The 25236-nt window shown below is 37.8% G+C and overlaps 1 protein-coding gene across 1 annotated transcript; it reads left to right on the top strand.

Annotated features, from left to right (window-relative positions):
- On the top strand, nucleotides 1-25236 carry ak4.L (adenylate kinase 4 L homeolog). The gene is made up of 6 exons (XM_018258229.2): nucleotides 1-190; nucleotides 1040-1226; nucleotides 9952-10071; nucleotides 13344-13516; nucleotides 17381-17499; nucleotides 23075-25236. Exons 2-6 carry the CDS (start codon nucleotides 1082-1084, stop codon nucleotides 23211-23213), a joined length of 696 nt encoding a protein of 231 aa, XP_018113718.1. The 5' UTR covers nucleotides 1-190; nucleotides 1040-1081; the 3' UTR covers nucleotides 23214-25236.

Below are 25236 nucleotides of genomic sequence, written 5' to 3'. Positions count from 1 at the left end.
CTGTTGAACGTCCAATCACATCCTCCCCCTTTCCTTCTGTGCAACAGACACTATACACTGCTTTAAAGGAGCAGCCCTTTGGAAAGACTCTACAGACAGTCACGTCTCGGCTGCATGGGAAGGAACATGGAATAATTTCTTTTTATTCTTTTAAACGCCATATTGCAGAAATTCTGTATAGCAATAGAAGGTAAGGCATTTTACTTTTCAAGTGGTGGATTTATGGCTAATGTGGATTTGTGCTGCACTGTACCTTCATATCACTAACAGTAGCAGAAGTAAAGAACTGTCTCAAGCATAAGGATGTTCTGTTACAAAGTGAATAGAATAACTTACATTCAGTAGACATTTTAAATCATTGTAAGTGTTTACATGGTCAAGTCTGTTTGTGTTATAATGCTGCCTTTCTGTAAAATAGTCCTTTTAAGTCTTTCCTCGGGTAAAGGAGAGGAGGGGTGCTTAATCTGTACATAGAATGTACAGAATAGTACTCACATGTTTAGAGGACACACATCTTTAGTGTATAATGTAATTTGAAATATATAATAACGTTGCACAACATAAACACAAGTTAGCTATGTTTTATGGCCGTATTACCATTTTGATGTACTGCATTTTAGGGCAGGAGCAGCCACAGATATGAAGCAAATGCTGTACAACAGAGGAGTATACAGAGGCTCTAGAAACTCATTAATAATTTAGTCTGCCCATCCTGTACCTGAAGTAATGTTTCATTCTTAATCTCTAGAGGGAGTTTATTCTCTTTTAGATGTATCCTGCAAAGCATTACAAGGCTTTGTCATTGTTACTGTAAACACTGACTTTAGGGTTTAATTCAAGTAATAACAACAGCAAGCTGCACAGTTTCTATGATTCTGCAAAAACACTGTTTGCCGGTGTTTGGGAATTGCAAGATAGACCTAAATCAGAGTTCATACTTCCTAGTCTAATGCTGAATGAGTTAATCTCATTAAATTTCTGCCCAGCATCTAAGGGATGGTCTGTAACCAAAATCTACTTCCTATTGGTTACTTTTTAGATCTGTTCAAAAGTTGGATTCCTTAGACTTGAATACACACAGATGGCGTCCAAACTTTTGAGAGTTGTCATTCTTGGGCCACCAGGATCTGGAAAAGGCACAGTGTGCCAGCGAATCGCAAAAAACTTTGGGCTCCAGCACCTCTCCAGCGGGGACTTCCTCAGGCAAAATATCAGAGCGAGTACTGGTAAGATAAGGTTTATTAAGCAGATCGACTGCCTGCTCTTTTACAGCCTTCTGATACTTGTGTGTAGTCAAGCAATACCCCCAACTGAAGATCCTGTAAGCTTACAGATGCTTAGTCACCCCCCCTTGAATCAGGTTTCCCTTTTCACATCTGGCTTGTGTACGTTTCAGCTAGCACGTAAAACATAATTTTTTTGCTTACAGTTACCCCTTGTTATGGTTTGAGACAGGTATTCTTGAAACGATTCAGGTACCAGAATACATACATATATACTTAAAACAACAGTGCATTCTCTGTGGTTGTAAAAAAAGGGAAAAGGTTTTCCCTTTTTCACAAGACCAGAGAGTGCGCTGTTGTTTTCTTAAAGTGAAAATTTAGCATCCTGGCATTGAGTTTTAATGAGAATGGGGCTATGCATGGACTGAATTTCTCTGTATGTATGGACTGAATTACTATGTATGTATGGATGCATGATAAACATCTGAATATGTGACCAAAACATTGATTTTGCAAAATAAAAAGGATTTTTTTCATTTTTACGCATGTCCTGAGAGTGCTGAGTCTTTGCTGTGGATGTGCTGGCTGAACTACCACTTGGCAGGCAGTTGGTGGATTTTTTTTGTGTGAGCCCTCCATTATTATGGATAATACCTCCCACCTGTCCCATTTTTAGAGGGACAGTGCCTTGTTTGACAGCTCAACCCGCAGTCCCTCGTTTGTTCTGGAACGTCCTGTTTTTCTCTGCACCGAACAGCCAGAAAAAGAAACAAAGTTTCTAACTTAATTAGCTTTTGGCAGAGAGCCCAGAGCAGACACAGCAGCAGATAAGATACTTTTGCAACAATTTCGAGATAAACAAATAAGTAATTGTAACAATATAAGATAACAGGTCCCTTGGCAAAAGTTAGCCTATTAGCTTAAATGGCAATTCACCTTCATTAGCAAAACTGTAATAACTGGAAAAAAAGCACAGAAATATGTGAAAACTTTAATAACCTGCCAAATATTGTAAAATGAACATGGTAATTAGGGAGTGTGGCCACAAAAATGGGCGGCGGTCAAAAAAATTTGCAGCGATACGAGCGCCAACTGTTTGTCCCTCTTTTTATTTCCAAAATGTTGGGAGTTATGATGGTATGTATGTATAGGCTGCATTGCTACTTTCAGAATCAGCTGCTGAAAGAGCCTGGGATTGCAGTTTGTAACTACAGATGGATTAGTGCAGGTAGGGCTGATCCCCATGGGATAAAAGGTAAATAATGTTCTCCTCCAAAATAAACAATGAAAGACATAAATCCCTCAAATTTATTTATTCTTTGTTATTCTGTGCCCAAGAGGGTAAATCAAACACTCTAACTACAAATGGACTGGCTGTATTAAACTTTGTGTTATTTTGGACTTGAGTGCAGTTTACAACACTAAGGGGCACATTTACCTAGGGTCGAATATCGAGGGTTAATTAACCCTCGATATTCGACCGTCGAAGTAAAATCCTTCGACTTCGAAGGATTTTAATCCATCGATCTAACAAAATTCCTTTGATCAAAAAACCTTGGAAAGCCTATGGGGACCTTCCCCATAGGCTAACATTGGCCTCGGTAGGTTTTAGGTGGCGACTAGGGGGTCGAAGAATTTTTTAAAGAGACAGTACTTCGACTATCGAATAGTCGAACGATTTTTAGTTCGAATCGTTTGATTCGAAGTCGATGGTCGAAGTAGCCAAAAAAAACATTCGAAATTCTAACTATTTTTCCTCTATTCCTTCACTCGAGCTAAGTAAATGGGCCCCTTAAACCTTGTCTTAATCTTCTGCTTTAGCAAGGAGCTTGCCTTAAAACATGCATATAATTAAATTGCATTTTTGGACTATACTCGATTGTTGTAATTAAAATGAATACATGCTCAGCCATCTATGGTTTGGGCACCATGAAAGAGTCTGTTTACAATGAAATGTTACTTGGAGAATTGTAGTTGACTACCGTACTTGTTGATGTCTCTAAATGGATTTGCTATGGGATGTGATAGATCCTGCTATGTTTGTAGTCCTTGGGGCATGCCTGTCAAAGAATTATAAAACTTATACTATTACAAGTTGCTTGCATAGCATTTGCCTTAGGGCAATATTATACAGAAAAGCATTACTGTATATTTTTTTTCTGAATTTGTGTTATTTTGTGCTGCATGTAGATTCAAACAGTTAGGCCTTCTTAAAGTGATACAGACACTAAAAAGTGTCAAGTTGGTCAAGTAAAAAAAAAAGGCAAATGTTATGTTATGAACAGCATTTCAAAAAAGATGTGAGGACCTCCAATAGTAAAGAAGCAAATAGTTAAAAAATTAAGAAATTTTTATTAGGACATAAAAACCTAACACGTTTCGTGCCTGTTGGAGCACTCATAGGAGACTGGACGTACATGGAGGTTGTCTGTCCTAAATATAGTGTTCTTGAATAAATGAGTGACTGTGCATGTTTCCCCATTAGAACAGTGCTTCCCAAGCTGTAATGCAGTAGAATGGAGGGTATGCTGAAGGTTTATTTGTGAGAAATTTTAGAATATATGCATATTCAATATCATGTTTTGTATAGGAGAGTTGCTATAACTGCCTGTTTTTGACATTTTTATTACATTGTTTAGGGCAAAGGTGGTCCTGACCAAATGTTGGATTGCAAATCTTATCAAATTAATGTGTTGGTTATAGGACTAATTGTAGGTGTCCTACTGCAAACACACAAACTTGTATATTTTTTTTTTTTTTTTTGGTGTAAGGGAAATGCATTCATGCAACTCTGTGTAGTTTGATTGTTCAGAATCAAACCTTGAACCAGAGACCTACAATGCAGCAATTGTAGAGAAATCTGCAGGTTGGACTGTTTAGATCTGATTCAGCGAAGTCTGTTTCCGTCTACAAAATGTGACCAGTAAAAATGCTTAAAAATGTAACCTAGCAGGATTCTATTACATGAAGGAGTTAACTTGTTGAAACAGGTGAGACCGTAAGAGGATTGAATTGATGTAAATCAATGGTTTGTTTGTGATCAGGGATTTTAAAAAATGTAATTTAATGTAATCACTTGTTTTTCCTTAGGTCTGTTCACATAAAAAATAGTGACTTTAAAATAATCTGGCGCCAGTTTAAAGAAGATACAGGACAGGTTGTGAATGTCTTTACCTGAGCTTCTGAATGCCTGGAGCAGTAAATCTTAATTATGGATTACCTGCTACAAACTTCAGCAGCCAGAGTTATCTGGGGTTTTCTGCACTAATTTGTTTGTTATAAAAGTTTCAATTGGTTTGATATTTGTGTATAAAAAAGTAGCATTCATACACTCAACTGAACATGCAGATGTTGATATATGGGTATATAGAAGGAGAGGATTAAGCAACCTGTATTATAAGAAGGAGGCTAGGACCAAATATGTCACTAGATCCCTTTAATCTAGTTACACCACTGTACAGGGAAATCATTTAGGCACTTTTTGCCAAACTGTTCCTTTAGTACTAGAGCACTTTGGGATCCTTAAATAGATTGAGGTTCTTAAAAAATGGATTACATTGATCAAGGGGTTATCAAAAACCATGTACCCTGTCAATCTGCTACATGAGCCTTAACACGATTATAATTTTTCAATATAATAATAAATCAATAAATCTTCAGTGTCCCTCTCTCAACATCTGCTTCTCTTCATTCTCTCTTCATCCTGTTGTTGGGTATCAGATTTTAAATGACAGTTAGGGGGGACTCCTGATTCAAGTACAATCAAAATTAACAGTGTCGGACTGGGACACCAGAGGCCCACCCAAAAACCTTAGACTAGGGGCCCACCAAAAGACCTTAGATCAGGGGCCCACTCTCAGTACTATTATAATTCCTCTCCTCACACAACCTCTATTCTGCTAGTCTCTTTTCTTACATGCAAAAATCTATTATTCCATCTATTTAGTCTCTTTGTTCTCATAGAAATAGGGAATGGCCATGAAATATGCCAAATGTTTTGAATCAGGAGGGCCCACTGACACCTGGGCCCACGGGGAGTTTTCCTGGTATCCCTGTGGGCCAGTCAGTGGGTCAGTGGGCCCTCATGCTGCTAGACATTTGGCCTATTTCATGACCATTCCCTATTTCTATGAGAACCAAGTGGCTTAATAGATGGAATAATAGATTATAGTATTATAGTATAGAATAGAGCTTGAGTAAGGAGAGGAAGAATAATAGTAACGAAAGTGGGCCCCTGGTCTAAGGTTACTTGGTGGGCCCCTGGTCTGACAGTGTTGATGTTTAACCCTGCATACCTTTTTTTTTAGTAAATAGTAAATAAAGTAGCTCTTCCTTCAGACTAAGCATTCTTGGTGCTGTCTTCCGCACAGCTGTCTATACATCTAGTTATGTTTGTGTTGGAAAGTGGTGCAACCCATTGCACTCTCAGCATGTGCTTCCTGGAGTTTTTAGAATATGCTGCAGATATCAGCATTGGCTTTTTTTACTCTCTTAGCATGGAGGAGCACTCACAGCAAAAAAAAGTCATTATGCCATTGTGCAAAAAGTTAGCATCACTCTCCCTAGGTTGAGAAAAAAAACATAGTATAAAATAAAAATCTGGACTTTCATTTTATGTAATACATCTGCTTTATTTTTAGAAACTTGCACAAACAAGCCTAACTTTTTGCATAGCTTATATTTCTGTGCATTTTCACTGTGCCGTATCTTTATAATGGTAGTTCACCAGGCTGAACCTGCCAACATTCATCTTGTGCACTTGGTGAACTGACAAATATTCACTGGAGAAATTTCACCTGCGGAGCAGATGTAAATGTCCACAAAGCAAAGTTAATTCACCAAAATTGACAATGTTGTGATAAACTTTTATTTTACTCCAAATGTTAACTTTCACCCTAGTAAATATGTCCCATAGTGAAAAAATGGTATGCAAAGCATTGCACAATCTTAATCACACACACTCACTTGTTCCAGATGGTGACTGTGATAAAGGTGTTAAAAAATTCTTGCCTGGATTGCCAACTGATATCTGGCATCAACTATGACATTCCAGGGGCCTACAACTACTAGTGTTGCCACCTGTCTTGTTTTGATCCAGATAGCCTGGATTTTCACAACGGCTGTCTGGGTCAAAACTGTCTGGCTGATTTTCCGGGTAGGGCTCTCCTTAAATGACTTGGTGATCAGCCAGTTACTGATCACTGCATTATATCACTTCTGCGTGATGTCAGAAGCTCCCCCACAATATGACCCCATCTCACCCCCTGCCTCAGGAACATTTTAAGGCCTTGGTGGGTCCTGGGCAAAGACATACTTGGCGGGCGCTATAACTCTGCCATGTCCACTTTTTTGGCCACACCCCCTAAATATAACACCCATCTTATTACAAACACAACCCAGATAAACCAGTATGATTACTATACAAAATGAAGAATGAGGATATTAACTTCAAATGTGCCAATTTAATCCATAAGTAAAATGGATAACTGGCATTTTAACTCCAGGCATGACAGTATATAAGCACTCAATCAACGCCATACATGCCAGTAAGATCAGTGGATAGATTGAACACATTACCTTACACTTGCACAAACAGAATACCCATAGTCAAATTTTCTTCTTCCCTGCTCCTATAGCTTCTCTCCGTCTGCCTGCCTGCTGTACTTTTCTGAGAAATCCAAGATGGCCGTGCGTTCCACTGTGGAATACGGCCTTTGTGAAGAAAGGAAGATTTGTCAGTCAGCGGGAGAAGGAGGGCAGTGGGAGTGGCAGCGGCAATAAATTCAGTGGGGCCCCCCAAAATCAGTGGGCCCTGGGCTGAAGCCCAATTGGCCCGGACTGTAGAAAACAGAGGCAGCCCTAACTATGATCTATACCTCTAGCTGCAGTAATGCTGTGCATGCTTTGCCTTGTGTAGCCCTGCTATGAGGTAGGGTTATGCAGTGTATTTAAATTGCCCATATAGTAAATTTGAACTAAAAAGTCCGCTATGAATTATATTAAAAAAAAATACAGCAACCATGCAGTGGTATGATATATTTTATTCTGTTGTTTGTGTTGGACACATACTTTCAGAATTCATACATCAAGGGGCCGATTCATCAAGAGTCGAATATCGAGGGTTAATTAACCCTCGATATTCGACTAGGAACTAAAATCCTTCGACTTCGAATATCGAAGTCAAAGGATTTAGCGCAGATAGTACGATCGTATGATCGAAGGATTATTCCTTCGATCGAACGATTAAATCCTTCTAATCGAACAATTCGAAGGATTTAAATCCAACGATCGAAGGAATATCCTTCGATCAAAAAAACTTAGGAAAGCCTATGGGGACCTTCCCCATAGGCTAACATTGACTTCGGTAGCTTTTAGCTGCCGAACTAGGGGGTCGAATTTTATATTTAAAGAGATAGTACTTCGACTATCGAATGGTCGAATAGTCGAACGATTTTTACTTCGAATCCTTCGATAGTCGTAGTCGAAGGTCGAAGTAGCCCATTCGATGGTCGAAGTAGCCCAAAAAAACTTCGAAATTTGAAGCTTTTTACCTTCACTCGAAGTTAATGAATCGGCCCCCAAGTAAAAATCTAGACTGTATAGAAACTGTTATTGTACCTAGGTTCCCAAAACAAATGCTATTGATTTTGTGTCCAGATAAGATAAATAGCAGTAAAGTGGCAAAGAGACAGCAAATGGTTCCTTTGTATTTCATTCAGATTCATTTAATTAATGTGTGTATATGTAGTACTAGGTACGCTGGTCCATTGCACTTCAAAGATAAAGAGAGCTTATTGCTCACATGGATATATAAATGGATGTATGGATGAATAGATAGATCCAGATTTAGAACAGGATGCCCAAAGAGTTATGTGCTCCAAGTAACGCCTATGCATGGAGCACCATCTGTTACCTGTACAGAAGGACCTTGCATCTTTTCCTGCCTCAGTGATTTATGCTGTATTGCCCACCAACAGTGGTGCATGATAGCACTATAAAGGGAACACACATTTCCAGTAAGAGCAGAGCTGTAGAAGAGTTTATTGCTAGACACTCTTAAACAAATGTGCTTACCATAAATAATATATGGCTGTGCACTTGCTGTTCTGGGCATGACACTTTGTTTTTGTATAAATTGGCTGAGAGTAACTGTAATACTTAATCCATGGCAACGACATTCAGATAACTTTCATCTGCTGCTGACATTTAGGCCCAGATCTGTGAGACGGCAACAAAGGCCTAGCTATGTGAAGGCTCATCTTTAATGGGGTCAGGCTGCCCATACAGCAAAAGAGAACATTATTCTTTTTAAATGTGTTGAAATGATTTGGTTTAAATGTGTACTACTTACAACTTCCAAATGTGTTGGTGGCAATTTGGTATGAAGTAGAGATATGGCATAACTTTCCAGGACATACCCTGTGCCTGTTCTGCTGCCCCATTCCCCGAGATGAGGTTTAAGAACATGAATCAATGGATATTGAAACAAATTATCAGTGATTTATTAGATATTCCTTATCAAGAAAGCGGCGATATATGTCACTGCTATTTCTTTTTCTTCATTTCTTTTTTTTTTTTTACTAATTTGTAATTACATTGTATTTGATCTTAGCACAAATCCACTGTGACAGCAGAACATTGTTAAATGCCACAGCTTAAAGGGGTCCTCTTCCAAAAAACTAATAATGAAAGAAAATACAATGCTAAGCAATTTTTCAGTATATATTACAATTATTTCCAAAAGTGATTTCTATTAAAAGTAGTGTTTGCTTACATTCTTGGCACTGAAATGCAATTACATGTACAAATAACTGTAAAGTTATTAAAAATACTTAATGAATGTATATGGGAAAGTTGCTTAGGATGACATTCTCTTTCATAATGCAAACAAACAGTATTTGGGAGGAGGACCCCTTTGAAGTTATTAAAGACAAATAATTTATTTCTTGCATGTGAAGTTAAAGTTGGCTCCTTCTTTAAATTAATTAAATATCATGTATGGTTGCCCTGCACTGATAAAACGGATGTGTTTGCAGTTGGGTAGGGCCTATTCACTGGCACATTTGATATCTGCTATGCAAACCTGTGCCTTTTCTCTTTTTTTCAGCTTTGGATGGCTGCCCCCATGGCTCACAGCAATTCATTTATAAACACTATAGTAGTTATTTCTGGTAATTTTTACAGGTACAGGGCAACAGTACATTATATTCTAACTACTTTAAAACACTTTAATTTTTTTGGTTTTACTGTTCGGCCCAAGTCAGCAGCATATGTGTGCATGTATTGGCCCTCCCCAACTGCCTCCCCAATAGATATCTAGTCAATAATGATTTCATTTCTTGGAATGGTTTGAAAACGACACCTCACTGACTAAAACATCTACATTTAATACAGGCACAATAACATCTTTGTATCTTTACTGTAAATATAAAATAGCGGTGTAATAGTTATGTGACTGCTGTTTTCTTTTTATTAATGTATATTTTACCCTGGCAGTGTGACTTATGACATGTACTTAATATGTATGCTAGCATAAAACTGTTGCCAACCTGCCATTTTTCCTGTGTTGACAATTTATGTTTACAGCTTAAAGACTACATAACTACTACAAGTGTAGACTGGTCTAGTTTTCAGTTCCTTTTGATATTGAAAAACAGCTCAAGAAAATTGTCTTTAATAATTGACTGCTGGTTTCAGTTGTATAAACCTTTTGCCTTTTTGTCTTTAGAAATTGGAGTCATAGCCAAGAAATACCTTAATCAAGGTCTTCCTGTTCCAGATAGCTTAATCACCCGTGTCATGTTTTCTGAGTTGGAAACAATGAAAACCCAGCCTTGGCTATTAGATGGTAAGTCTTATAATTCTGGGAAACCTTGCTACAGCAACAATATGTTTCATATGACCATAACATGATACATGTCTCCAGCGTAAACATTTTACTTTATGGCATTATGACATCTTTGTGAAACTTCCACACTACATCTTATTTAGGGTTCTATAATATCTTTGTGAAACTGGACCCAAAGTTGTTACTGTATGGTTAATAAAGTACTAATGAAAAGTGAATTTTTATATTTTTATGAAACCATTTATTGATATCATACTTTTAGTACTGATATGCATTGCAAGTGGCAGTGAGCGCAATAAGGCACAGTCTTATTTTGTTTTACACTGGCTGAATAAGAATATCTTCTGCTCATTATTATTATTGCAAGTAAGGTGCTGACATTTTGTAGCTGTGTATAATAACAAAATGGCAAATACAATGTGCACGTACAGATCAATGAGGGATTAAGAAAGCTGCTTGAGTTTCTTGTGATTTTCTTGCCTGTTTTCTCTTTCGATGGAAAATAATGTGCTAAAATTATTCATTATGTTTACCTATTCTAATATAATTTGTTATTTCTATCATTTCTTAAAAGGCTCTCACATCTTCTGTGCATTTACCTAATTCTCAAGATCTTAGAGAGAAGGTCTAATGTTTATGGTTACATATTGCAAGCTTGCGGGATCCACAACAGACACTTTCTTCACCTAAAGGCAGTTTATTTTCACACAGGGGTAACCATTTCAGCATTCAAAACATAAATCATAAAAATAAATCCTGCCCACTGGGCGCTACTTTTGCACATTTGATGAGTTCCCTCACTAAACTGGGTCCCTTGTGGACTAGCAGTAAAAACACATATATTCTGGTCACCCCTGTACTCACGATTCTTCTGGGGGATTGCTTAGAAATATAGTTTATGACTGTGGTTAGAAGTGAGATAATCCAATATATTGTGTACTATGCCCAGGGGTGTAACTGGGTGACCATGGGCCCTGGTGCAAGAACTGGTGGTTTAAGAAAAACATGGTGGGACACAGTCCTAATCTCATCCCAATTTAAAATTGGTGGCATTGTGAAATTTGAGGGTTAGAAGGGCTGGAAGAATGTGCTAAAATTATTCCCAAAACAATGTACAAAGCTGAAAATAGCATTTTTCATGTTTTCCCTGTAAAGTCATGTCAGTGAAATTATAAAAGTTATATACTTTTGCAAGGCACTGTACACAGGTACATTTATTAACTTAATGTTCATTTCAGTAATTTGCAGTTAAATATCAGCTACACCCATAAGAACACTCAAGATTGTGAAACATCCCATTAAGGACTCAATAGTTGACTACCGCAGATGTCACATTAAAGGAAATAAGTGACTCATCTCATCTATCATTATAACAACAAAACCCTGTAGCTGTTACATTTTATCCTCGCATGAACACCTTCCTCTGTGAAAGAATGTAGCCTTTGGAAAAGTTACTCATTTATTTTACTTTCCACTGTGTTTTCATAGGAAGAACAAATGAGCAGCTGGACATTTCACATTTTCTTGATTTAATAATGGAAAGTTGTTGCATTAGTTCTTATGGTCTCTACACATGTGGATACTTATTGTTGGTATCTTTTGCCTTTACCACTATGCCCAGAGGTACCATGCCCACCATGTACCTAGAGATGTAAGATGAATGGTGCTAATGTGAGGCATGTAGGTCTATATGAAAGTGGCTCTGGTGGTACACATTGCAAATTTGTATGGGCTGTTTGTTATGTATATGGTCTGTACAGTGCATTTAAACATGTCCTGCTTCTTTGCCCCATAGCAGATATCACAAACAGGACAATAATTCCACAGACCCTCAGGGGTTATTTATTAAATAACAACAAAAACAAAAAGATAGCCGATGTGGTTATTTATTAAAGTCTGAATGCCAAAAACTATTTTGACTATAAAATCTGAATTCCTATTTAAAAAAAAACTTGGATTTTTCAGGATTTATTATACCCTGAGGATGGAAAAAGTCAGAATACAAAAATCCGGCATCTCAGACCTGCTGAGTTTGTATATAAGTCAATGGGAAAAGTCCCGAAGATATCCTGATCTGTGCTGGGTTTCGTGCAATAATACGAAGATTTTGTGTTTTTTTGGGCTGAAAATCGGAAACATTTGTACGATTCGAATTTTCACAAGATGTTTGTGAGTTTTTCGGAGATAATACAAACAGGGCAAACCACCTAGACCTAAAATATTTATCACATGAGCAACCTGTATTGCAGAGTGACCTTTCAGTTGACCACCAATCTGCATACTCTTCCTACAGTATAATTTATCAATAGGGATGGTAATATTCCTGCCAGCAATATAGCAGATTCTGGTAATAGAAATATGGACTTGATAGAATGGAAGCTATGACTGGAAGTTTACTTTCACTGTGGAGATAAAAATAGATTGTGGCTAGGTTTCAAACAAGGTTGTCTTTAATGTTGAAAGCTGTGCTGCTTTAAAAGGCAGCAACATATGGACATGCTGCAGGTGGTTACCAGGAAGGGCAGGGCATTGGGTGATAGCAGATAGTGGAACATGAATGCCTTTGAACTGGAAAAGTATTGTTCTAAATGAGCTATTTATATTTAAATTGACAATCCAAATTTTGGAATCTCACTGCACCTACATCTTCTACACTGTGACTGTTCCTTTACCTATATAACATTATCAATCATATATAAGAATAAAACCCTCATCTTTAACCCACCATAGTCTCTTTTTACCACTCCTGATATCATACTATGGCAATGTATATGGTGAAGCTATGCTTGCACACCAAATTATAGCATTTTCTGAGAGATGCAGAAAATCAAAATGTGGTTGTAGGTGAAATTACCATATTTTACCTTAGACCCCTCACACTGATCTGGTCATTTTAAAATGAACAGTGAAAATGAACATATAATATTAATTATAGGTTGTGTGCTGGTAAAATATCTCTAATTGTTTGATGCTCCTGGGTGCAGTGGAATCCCAAGTTTAAGATAATAAATAAAACAGAATGTGTGATAATAAACAGTCTTTATTTGTTTGATGCTTTGGGGGTTTCTAAGAATATTGAGTTTATTAAACATATTCTTATATACAATAACATGCTAAAACTTGCTAACAAACTAAATATCTCAGCATAAAAACCAAAATAACATGGCATCCTTTGGGACAAATACATTATATGCATCAAAAAATGCAAGGATTTTGTTAAGTTTCTGAATTGTATATCTTTGTATTGTAAGAGAATGTATTTATTTTTATAGGTTTTCCACGCACTTTGGCCCAGGCAGAAGCTTTTGATAAAATATGTGATCTTGACCTTGTGATCAGTTTAAATATTCCATTTGAGACACTTAAAGATCGACTGAATACTCGCTGGATTCATCAACCCAGTGGAAGAGTCTACAATTTAGAATTCAACCCTCCCCATGTTCATGTAAGAACATATAAACTAGGTTTTGTTTGGTGAAATACTCTTATGCATGCTCTATTTATAGGTGCAGGGAAACACAGTACCTTCCATTTTCTTTTGGAGTGTAAAGAAAAAAAAAAACAGCACCATTTTTTGAAAGGACTGGATTGGACCACAGTGTCTAAGCATGAAGACCTTCATGGTCCTAGAATTTTAAATTGGACTACTCTAAACCAATGATAGTAGTGCATTTGCGGCATGAAACTAACCATAAGCCACATGGTTAATTATACAGGAAAAATTCGTTTTTTTGCTTAATATAGACCTGACCTATTAGTCTGCAGCACAGTCTTGTCTGTTCCTAGAGTACCAGAAGGCTGTTTTCTTGTACAGAGTTCATGGACAAGGCTCAGTACTGACAAACGGACAACATTGCTGAGATAAGATAGCAATGGCTGAGCTGAGTGCTGACCACTGTCATGAAGTGGACGCTTCACCTATTGATGTCCTGGAGAATTAACAGGTTAATTAAATGAGAACTATTATAAAAATAAAATCAATTATTTGTGAGTTCCTTATCCTAACCATGGTTTTCAGCTGCAACTAATTTGTCTCTGACTGAGTGATTCCAGCATGAGTCAGCAAGGTGCAAAACACTACTCACAAACTGCATGGAGCTTCTTGCAGCAGGAACAAAATGTACATTTTAGTGGTATAAGACCTGCAAAGTGCAGGGCAGGGTGCAAAAGTATATAAAACAAGGCACTTTGCTCCAGTTGTTGCACTTTGCACTTTTCTTATGGGGATTCATTAACATTTAAATGTGGGAATAAAAAAAAAAACGTATCCTTAAAGGGCAAGTCCACCCTAAAATAAAAATTTGCCTAATAAAAGAAAACATAATTTTAAGCAGCTTTCCATTATACATTTATTACAAAGTGTTTGTGTTTAAAGTAATTTGTAAAAACAATTGCTACTGAAAGCAGCATACACCTAAATCCTGGTTGTTACTTTTTAAACTATGTTGCAAAAGTCTTTGTTCCTCAACAAAGACAGGTCTATTAATCAGCTGGCTTGTCTTACATAGTATCAACAGTCTGAGCCAGGGCAGAGAATAGACAAACTGTTTTCAATAGCAATACATATACAAATAACTCAGAAACCACAAAAACAAAAATTAGGCAAATTTTTATTTTGGGGTTGACTTGCCCTTTAGGGTAGGGACACACTGGGCGATTTGGGGAGATTTAGTCGCCTGGCGACTAATCGCCGCGACTTTCCACGACCAATCTTCCCCGAATGCCTCCCCTCACTCTGCGCCTGGATAAAATGAAAAATCGACTGCGCTAATCACACGCGGCGATCTGTTTTCCGAAGTCGCCCGAAGTTTCCTCGTGAGGCAACTTCGGGCGATTTCGGAAAACGAATCGCCGTGTGTGATTAGCGCCGGCGACTTTTCATTTTATCCAGGCGCAGAGTGAGGGGAGGCATTCGGGGAGAAAAGTCGCTGCGATTAGTCGCCAGGCGACTAAATCTCCCCAAATCGCCCAGTGTGTCCCTACCCTTAACATAAAAAAGTTCCACTTATATCCATAAATTCTTCCTAGTCCCATCATGACAGTACATACTTTTTGACCTACCCTACAAATAGGTAGAACCAGTAAATTAGCCACTACAAATGAAACCTGCTGTCACAGCAAAACAAGAAACAGCATTGATATTCTTTGGGATGGAAAAAATTGTACTAGCAAAAGGGGCGTGACAATAAAGGAAGCAGGCTGTATCGTAAGGTGGCCATACACGTAGAGATCCGCTCATTTGGCGATTTCGACTAACAGGTGGACCTCTCCCCGATATGCCCACATTGAGGTCGGCGATATCGGCCTGATCTGATTGTGGGCCCTAGGGCCCAACGATCGGATCATAATGCAGGCAATACGGGCAGTCAGATTCCGCAACCGCATCAACAAACAGATGTGGCCGATTTTTAACCCTGCCCAATCGACATCTGCCCGACATCGGCCACTTATCAACCGGGGAAGCCCGTCTGAGGGCCCCACACACAGGCCAATAAACTGCCGACTCGGTCTGTCGGCAGCTTTTATTGGCCCGTGTATGGCCAGCTTAAGAATGGGTGGGCAATATAGATATCACCATGCCATCCTTAGAGAAAAATAAAGTAAATTAGTAGATAACAGAAACCATATTAGCAGGAGCCACCTGACTTTACAACAAAGCACTTTTGTAGCTAAAAGTTAACCAATAATTAATCTTATGATAAACATCAAAGGCAATCCCAGAACACATCTACAATTTCCAAAAATATCATTAAAGAGCATTTCTGAAAGTAAACTCAAGATGGCATATGCTATGTATGCCAAACAGCAAAATACCCATACTGATTTCAGAAGCTAAAACTGAGCCCAGTCATGAACAATAGATGAGACTTAGAATAGTATTATTGTATCTTAGTACATCGGAAGTAGCAGGAACACATAGTATTCTATATTGCAGAACCCCAACATTAGCCTAGTATATCTTACTTGCCAATAAGTAAACCCATTTTGCAAGCCCACACAGTTGGTTGAAATCCTTATGGAATGATAGGTGCTGGACCCTTTAACAGAATTTTTGCAAGCACGAGGATCCAGCATTCAGGTTGCCACAAGCCTAAAAACATTTGTAAAACATAAAACCAGAAAAACTACTTTTGTTATGTGAGTGATAATTTGAGAATGATAGACAAGCACAATCTTGTTAAAGCGCATAACTGACCATGCAGTGTGTAAAAATAAAAAGTGCCACATTTCTAAAGTTTGTATGGCAGTAGTGAGGGTCGGTAAATGTAAAAATAGCTTCTGATCATCTTGTTAAAGGAAAACTATACCCCCAAAATGAACACTTAAGCAACAGATAGTTCATATCATATTAAGTGGCATATTAAAGAATCTCACCAAACTGGAATATATATTTAAGTAAATCTTGCCCTTTTACATCTCTTGCCTTGAGCCACCATTTCGTGATGGTCTGTGTGCTGCCTCAGAGATCACCTGACCAGAAATACTACAACTCTAACTGTAACAGGAAGAAGTGAGTAAGCAAAAGACACAACTCTGTCTGTTAATTGGCTCATGTGACCTAACATGTATGGTTTGTTTGTGAGTACAGTGATTCCTACGATCCCAGGGGGCGGCCCTTATTTTTTAAAATGGCAATTTTCTATTTATGATTACCCAATGGCACATACTACTAGAAAAGTGTATTATTATGAAAATGGTTTATTTACATGAAGCAGGGTTTTACATATGAGCTCTTTTATGCAATATATTTTTATAGAGATCTACATTGTTTGGGGGGTATAGTTTTCCTTTAAATAGTGACGAATGAAATGTTTCGCCAGGCATCGGTTCAAGCCGAAATCTCGCTTTTCACCATTGGCAATGAGATGCTGTCTCACCACACAACCTTTTACACTTAGCAGCTAAGCCAATCTTATGCTTTTTGCAGTGCTCACACTATATTTTTATAGTATTTTTTTTGCAGGTCAGTGTTATACAGCTAACATGCTTTTCATCACCAGGGACTAACAACTTGAAATATGCTGTTGTTAAAATTGAAGAATGCAGTGACTCTAGACTAATAAAAATAGGAAAATAAATATCAGGCTATGAATAGAAAGACTGTGGCCTGGCTGCAAGGAATATGTTAATGGCTGTCGAAGAGGGTCTTGTTGGCAGACAGGGTGGCCACATTTGTAGACATGCCACATATTCGTTTTTAGTCATTATTTTTAAATTCAGCTGGTAGATTATTAACTGCAGAAATATGTATATATGAATATTTGTTTTGTTAATTAACTGTATATTGGCATTTCTGCTTTGGATTCAGGGAATTGATGATGTATCTGGGGAACCGCTGATCCAACAAGAGCATGATAAGCCGGATGCTGTAATTTCAAGATTACGCCAGTACAAAGATGTTGCTAAGCCTGTCATTGAATTATACAAGTGAGTTATCATGTAACATTTACAGCAGTTACAGAACTCATGAGAATCAGCAAAATTAATTGCTGGTATAGGTAAAGAAACAGATTAGGGGGGTGCAAATGCAAGAGCATCCCTTTTGGTATTGTTGCTTTCTATATTAAAAATATGGTGCTCCCTGCTGAAAGCAGCTTCAGGAGACGCAGCTTAGCCCTGGCCTTAGCCAGCCCTGTATTAGCTCTGTATTAGTGAAGGGAGCTGCAGGCCTCTGTGCTCAGAAATGGAGTACAGAGGGCTGAAGCTATGTATGCATACCCAAACACACTTTGTGAAGTGCAAAATAACGGCAGATTTTGCCCTTTATTGCACTTTGTGCACTGCATTTGAGTTTGTAAATAAGCCATATTATTTACTGATTAAAGTAAAAATTTAGAATTTTAAGTTGAAGTGACTGATTCGCTCATTTTGACCTTCTCCAGTGCAAGAAGACCTCAAATAAGGTGCATAAAATGTAGTTAAGATGAAAAACTTATATGCTTGGTAATGTGCAGAACTCTGGGTCTGTTGAGATTGTTGCATGTATGTATGTATGTATGTATGTATGTATGTATGTATGTATAACTTAATTTTAAAGCGCTACTAGGATATGTAGCACTGTATAACACAGCAAACTGGCTTAAAACAGCAGGATAAGGCAGGCTTATATAGGCCTTGGTTAAGCACTTACCCACAGATTGAATAGAGAGGCTGAAACAGAGGAGAGTCTGTACTTACAACTTACCATAGTTATTTTCAAGGTGCAAGCTCACGGTTCTGACAGTGCTGCATGACCATTTTTATTTTTGTGTGAATCTTTCCAAACAAAGTATTTTGCAGATGGCACTGGATTTTTCCCAGTACCCCAATGGGCCAGTCCAACCCTGGGCAGGCAGTAGTCTCTTCAAATCATAAATACACAATACACATAATGATGCTGTTGCCACTTAAGAGGACATTTATGAACAGCCACATGTCTTTATCGCTAGTAGAATTTGTGTCCTGCAATATGGGGGAAAATGTTGACTTGCAGTCATTTTCTGCAATTTGCCTTGATCCCTATTAGTTAATGAGACACAGTCTTAGTTATCCAATCTAATTCTAAAGCAGTAGAAGTGTCCATTGTGGGAGAAGTGTCTATAGTTGGTTTGGCATATAAATAATGCTAACTACATACACTGAGGAATAGTTTATTTAAATCATATATTGTGCAGTGTGACCATTCACATGGAAAACCAAATGCCCACTTGTTCGTAGGGAAGTGGAAGTGCAGGGCCATGCAGTTTAGCTTTTGGCTGATGACCTGATTTTTCCATTTGGTTGATCACCTGTGCATTTGGTATCCTTTATCTTTCTGGGCATTGGTCCAAACAGCAGGCTCTTGGACACAATTGCTAGAACCGAGCAATGCTTTTGTGGGGCTCCCAGAAACCAGATAGAATATTTATATTTAATGGCTCCAGTTTTAGAAAGGCTTATCACAAATCACTATATGGCACAATATTAACAGACAGTAAGTTACTGATTGCATAGGAGAAACACCCAACTAAACTAGAAGAATGATGGCAAAAAAAATAGATAGTCAAAGGTTTAAAAATAGGAACTGCCTTTATTCCAAGGAAACCTACAAATGAGTAACTTTTTACTAATGAAGAACAAACAGATTTGAATCCCTTTGAACTGACTGGAGGTTCACAAAATGTTAAATAGGAAGAATGAAAACTGAGCTGGTTTTATCCTTAGTACCCCTTCTATTCCCAATCTTATCTCCCTCTGATGCTTGTTTCATGTTTCTAATTCTAACATTTGTTATACTGTATGTGCTTGACACCCGCAGCTGCCTAGAAGTGTATCTCTAGTGGGGTATAAAGTCTTTTCTAAATATAATTGCAACATAAATCTAGTTCCTATCCTTTCTTTCTTTCCTGTATATATTTTAGATATTTTGTAAATTACTTAAAGGTGTAGTTTACTTTAAAATGAACTAGTGTAATGAAGAAAATATTTTTTTAAGCTCACAAAAGATCTTACACTGCTGCCTGCATATAGCTTTATCCTCTCCTGAGCATTCAACCAGTAACGTAACTATCTGGTGTGTGGCCCAGGTGCAGGCCCAGGCGTGCAGCCGGGCCCCCACCAAAAATGATTTTTGTGGTGATCAGACAGGGGGCCCAGAGGGGGTGCACCCCCCACACCCCTGGTAGTTTCACCACCACATTCAACAGGGCTGAGCTTAGGAGATCTGAATATGTCTGATTTGTAATAATATCTAAGCTACAGATATATCAGGAGCCTAATGCTTCTGTTAACTGCAAGGTATAATTTGCACTTAAAGGGATACTGTCATGGGAAAACATGTTTTTTTTCAAAACACATCAGTTAATAGTGTTGCTCCAGCAGAAATTCTGCACTGAAATGCAATTCTCAAAAGAGCAAACAGATTTTTTTACATTTAATTTTGAAATCTGACATGGGGCTAGACATATTGTCCGTTTCCCAGCTGCCTCAGTCATGTGACTTGTGCCTGCACTTTAGGATGGAACTACTTTCTGGCAAGCTGTTATTTCTCCTACTTACTGGTAATGTAACTGAATCAGTCTCAGTGGGACTTGGCTTTTACTATTGAGTGATGTTCTTAGATCTACCAAGGAGCTGTTATCTTGTGTTAGGGAATTTTATTTAAAAATATTCAGATTTACAATAAATCAAACAAGAAAAAAGTTATCATATAACTTTTCAACAAGAAAAACAAATTCCTTCTCACATTTTTTTACGTGTCTCTGAAATTTCAAATTCTTTTGACTTAATAAAAGTGACATCTCTACTGATTGCCTCTGTTACCGCTTCTACTGACATCTCAATCTGACATGTAGTCATTCTGCACCTCATGTGCCACAGGTGATATCGTAATACTGCAATAATGATGTACAAAGTTTTTGTTTCTTCCACCAGTTCTATTACCTTTGACCACTCTGTAAGAAAATTCTGCAAAATCAAAATCTAAATCTATTATTAGATTTAGGTTCATAGGTCTTGCCATTTTTTCTCTTAATGAGCTCGAAACTGGACAGTCTACGAGAAAATGCTCTTGAGATTCATCCACTTTACATACCCATGGACACTCTCTGTCTACCACATTGAGGTATTTTAAATTGCCTCTCACATACATCTTGCCCTGTAACGACAGCCATGTAGAGTCCCAAAATTTCCTTGCCATTCTTTTATGTGTAAGGAACTTAATGCTTTCTGCCAAAGTCTCTTCCGGGCAATCTTTTACTCCTATTGGAGATGCAAAATGTAAGTCTATAACTTTCCAATAGAGCAATTTTCTATACAATGATCTTAATTCATCACAACTGATGTTCCATTTTTTTACTGTTTTAACCGCTTGCCGCAGATAAGTGGGATCAAGGCTTCCTCTTATCCTTACCTCTTTCACTCTACCACAGAGTATCCAATCTTTGATAAAAGGTGATGCCCAATCTCTTACACTGACTTCCCACAGAGACTCTTTCCCCTGCACCACCCCTCCAAAGTTAAACTTCAGAAAGATGATGCAGAAGAAAACCACGGCATGTCCAACCCTCGCTTTTTCTTCTGCAGGAAAGTGATCCCTCTTTTTACTGGGTTGAGGCTATGGATCCGGGCATAGCGAGATTCTGGCAACATGAAGACATAAGAGACGAAAAGAAAAAGTGGAATCAAGAAAGTCTTAATAATGTCAATCTTTTCTTTATAGGTCAGCTTCCAAGCCTTCCAACGCTGAACTTTTGCCAGACCAGTATTCAGTTTTTCTTCCCAATTTACCTTATCAAGATCTCCCTTTCCAAATTTGATCCCTAAGATTTTAACTAGATCTGAGGTTACTGGGAATTTCTCAAGTCTAAAGCTTCTGATTTTTCATGATTGATCTGAGGCCTCAGAATAGCTTTCGATACACTCCAAAACCTTTCCCTCCTCCTCAGGTTTTGATATTACTAGAGTTATATCACCCGCGTAGGCGAGGGACTTAAAGGATCGGCCCAGTGGAAACGGAACACCCCCAAACCCACACTCCTGCAGTCTCCCCAAGAAAGGATCCAAAGAGAAAACATACAGGAGCGGGCTCAAAGGGCACCCCTGTCTTACACCAGCCTTCACCAAAAATTCCAAAAATGCCTTTCCAACCATTAATCAATGGAAAGCTTTTTGCCACTTTATACAGTACTTTAATCCAGTTTATGAATTGTTCCGGAATACCGTATCTGTGCAAAACCGCCCATAGATATTCATGATTGACTTTATTGAAGGCTTTAGCTTGGTCTAAAGACAGAAAGTATCTACCCCACTTCCAAGCTTTACATGTCTCCAGTGCTTCCCTTAGTGAAAGAATAGCCCCAAAAACACTTCTACCTTCTATTGAGCAGAATTGAGATGCAGATAAGAGAGGACCTGCCACCGCACCCAACCTCTGTGAAAGTATTTTTGCCAGAATCTTCCTATCACAATTCAGAAGGGTAATCGGCCTCCAATTCCCAATGTGCCTCAAATCCTTCCCCTTTGATATCAGAATCAGAGAAGAAGACTGCATAGATGGAGACTGATATTTTTCCGACAGGCATGCATTAAAGACTTGGGCCAACACTGGAACCAGATCTTCCTTAAAAGTGACATAAAATTTCGATGTGAACCCATCTGGTCCAGGGGATTATCTTGCGTTAGGGAGCTGCTATTTGGTTACCTTCCCATTGTTTTTTTATTAGGCTGCTGGGGGGGGGGTGATATCACTCCAACTTGCAGTACAGCATTAAAGAGTGACTGAAGTTTATCAGAGCATAAGTCACATGACTGGGGGCAGCTTGGAAACTGACAATATGTCTAGCCCCATGTCAGATTTCAAAATTGAATATAAAAAAATCTGTTTGCTCTTTTGAAAAATGGATTTCAGTGCAGAATGCTGCTGGAGCAGCACTATTAACGGATGCATTTTGAAAAAAAACATGTTTTCCCATGACTATCCCTTTAAATTATTTCTCTCATATCCAGGTACAGGTATGGGACCTGTTTTCCAGAATGCTCAGGACCTGGGCTTTTCCAGATAACAGATCTTTCCGTAATTTGGATCTTCATACCTTAAGTCTACTAGAAAATCATGTAAACCTTAAATAAAACCAATAAGCTGGTTTTGCTTTGAATAAGGATTAATTATATATTAGTTTAGATCAAGTACAAGGTATGTTTTATTACTACAGGGAAAAAGTAAATCATTTTTAAAAAATTGGATTTGGATAAAATGGAGTCTATGGGAGACAGGCATTCCGTAACTCGGAAGCTTTCTGGATAATGGTTTTCCGGATAAATGATCCCATACCTGTATTTTATATTAAATGTGTTACTTGTGGGGTAAATTGAGCATTTAAAGAACCTGCTTAGATTTGATATATTACCATTTGTACAAGAGAACAATTTTATCATTTAATTCTTTGGGAAAAGCAATGTACACAGAGAAGAGTTATAGCACTGTTTTATAATGATTATGTAGCATTTTTAATGAATTAACCAGGATTTTCATTTGCCTTTTTAGGAATAAAGGGATACTCCATACCTTTTCAGGCACTGAAACAAACAGGATCTGGCCATATATTTACACACTGCTAAGTACAAAAATTACACCAGTGCACCCAGAAGATACCAGCCAGGCATTTTGTGCTGAGGAGCATTAGAGCACTTGGTTATTTCTTTGGCTTTTTGTGCAGTATGCTCTTTCCATATTAAAATGTAAATGCTGTTAAGTATAGCTGCTTTATGCATTCATGTCTTGAAAAGTCTAAGGGTTTTTAAATCAGTATATTGTTGTAGAAATCTCTTTTTGTAAACTGAGGAACTCTTTGTCTGATATGGTTGAAGTTTTTTTTATATATATATTTGACTTTATTTTTAAAGAAAATATATGGTTACAGTTGTGATCTTTATTATATGTGAATTTATGATAAATGTATTTTTGTGAAAATGTAAAAAGAAAAAGTTGAAAAAAAACCTGAAAGTCCAATGAATGTTTTAGATAATGCAGTATTTTTAATGTGGTTTGTTAAGTATAAATTTGCTCTTGTTACTACACGTATACACTGTCTATTTCTGTGCTATAGAGATGCATAATGGAAAAACGCCAAATCAAATGATATTATCGAACAGTCATTCAGTTCTGGAATTAGAAAAGATTAGACTAATGCAAGCAGGATGGCTATTTGTACCAAAGACATTTCTGGTGGTGGAACCCACTTCTGAGATTTGGTCTTCTGTACCTAATTACAAAGACTATACAAGGGTTGGACAACTTGTAAACCTTTAGATGTTGTTGAATCAATGTTCCTTCTATGTACACAAATATCTTTGTATGTGCACACTTCAGTATTGGATCGGACCTAATCACAACTGTTCTTGCAAAGGATAATTTTGCTTTCATTCCCTTCAATAGCTTGCAGAGAACATTGTGTTGTACTACAGCTCCTTGAATCCCAACCATTTTCAGAGGATGCTGGGAGCTGTAGGTCAACAACATTTAAAAGACTTAAGGCTGTCCCATCCAGGCAGCAATTAAGTAGGAATTTAGGGGGGTGCAACTAGTGGCATAGGGCGAGTTACAATTATAGCTGGAACCTATGAGGGAAAAATGCAGTGTGTAGGGTAATTTATCACTCACAGGCCAGGATACAAAAAAGAACGGACACAAGCCACCATGTATTCACTTTCTGTATGAATACAGAGTTGTCTGCTTTTGGATGTGCTGTAAACATGAGGGGTAGGTGTGGCTTGTATGTGTCCCTTGCCCTACCCATTTTTTAACATCAATTTTATGATACGAAGTTCAGGGGTGCGATTTTCACCTGTTAATTCTCTCTCTAGCACTTGAATCCAGGGTTGATGTAAATTACTCCTTACATGTATATGGCTGTATACCACTAATGCATCTTGCCTTTGCAATTGACTAATGCAAAACAACACAGTCTTCTCACTGCATTTCCTGCTTTTTTCTTGCCATAAACAAAGAAATTTAGTAGTCCAAGTTTTTCTTAGCCTAGTGGCTTAACTAGAATGTATTGGTCTCACAGCAAAATCATTTTAGTTCCTTGTGTGTTGAAAACCTTGGGGTAGATGATAAGTTCTTGTATTGTTATAATGCATCAGCCAGGATCAGTAGTCTTGGGCCACCAGTGGCTGCTGGGTCTGCTGTTGTTAGGGCCCTTGCTACATATATGCATGAGTTGTAGTTTAGGAATGAGTGAAACGCTAATGGTTGCCAACTTTAATACTTGACAGTGCCAATAGATTAGTTCATTACTAACATTTTTGCAGAATCAATGTGTATGTGTATATATATATATATATATATATATATATATAATATATTCCACAGTACCCGCACTCAGACCAATAGAACCAGTGGTGCACGGTCAATAATGTCAGCCCTTGTTTTCATTGGCTAGAAGAGCTTAATAGTATATGATTAATCATGGATAAGATGTTGCAACCTTAATCTGAATGTAATTCACTTTTCTTACTTCTATTTTATCCTTAAACGGTTTTTAACTAATGTACTCAATAACAGTGCCACCTACAATGGCTAGAAGAGATATTATGGCAGTGTGGGAAACTATTTACTGTATTTTGGTCATGAAATAACTCAATGTTAACATTTAATACAGAATGCTAATAAACTTGTAATTAAAAAATGTGTTAAATACATAA

The sequence above is a fragment of the Xenopus laevis genome, chromosome 4L, assembly GCF_017654675.1.
Source record: "Xenopus laevis strain J_2021 chromosome 4L, Xenopus_laevis_v10.1, whole genome shotgun sequence".
In the NCBI taxonomy this organism is placed as follows: domain Eukaryota; kingdom Metazoa; phylum Chordata; class Amphibia; order Anura; family Pipidae; genus Xenopus; species Xenopus laevis.
The sequence above is the reverse complement of the archived record's forward strand: the minus strand, read 5'-3'. Positions and strand labels throughout refer to the sequence as shown.

Bases quoted from the DNA above. Each gene is read 5' to 3' on its own strand.
- ak4.L (XM_018258229.2), top strand. From the start codon at position 1,082: ATGGCGTCCAAACTTTTGAGAGTTGTCATTCTTGGGCCACCAGGATCT. The intron at 10,072-13,343 runs GTAAGTCTTATA...TTATTTTTATAG, and splicing joins CCAGCCTTGGCTATTAGATG to GTTTTCCACGCACTTTGGCC. The intron at 13,517-17,380 runs GTAAGAACATAT...CTTTGGATTCAG, and splicing joins TCAACCCTCCCCATGTTCAT to GGAATTGATGATGTATCTGG.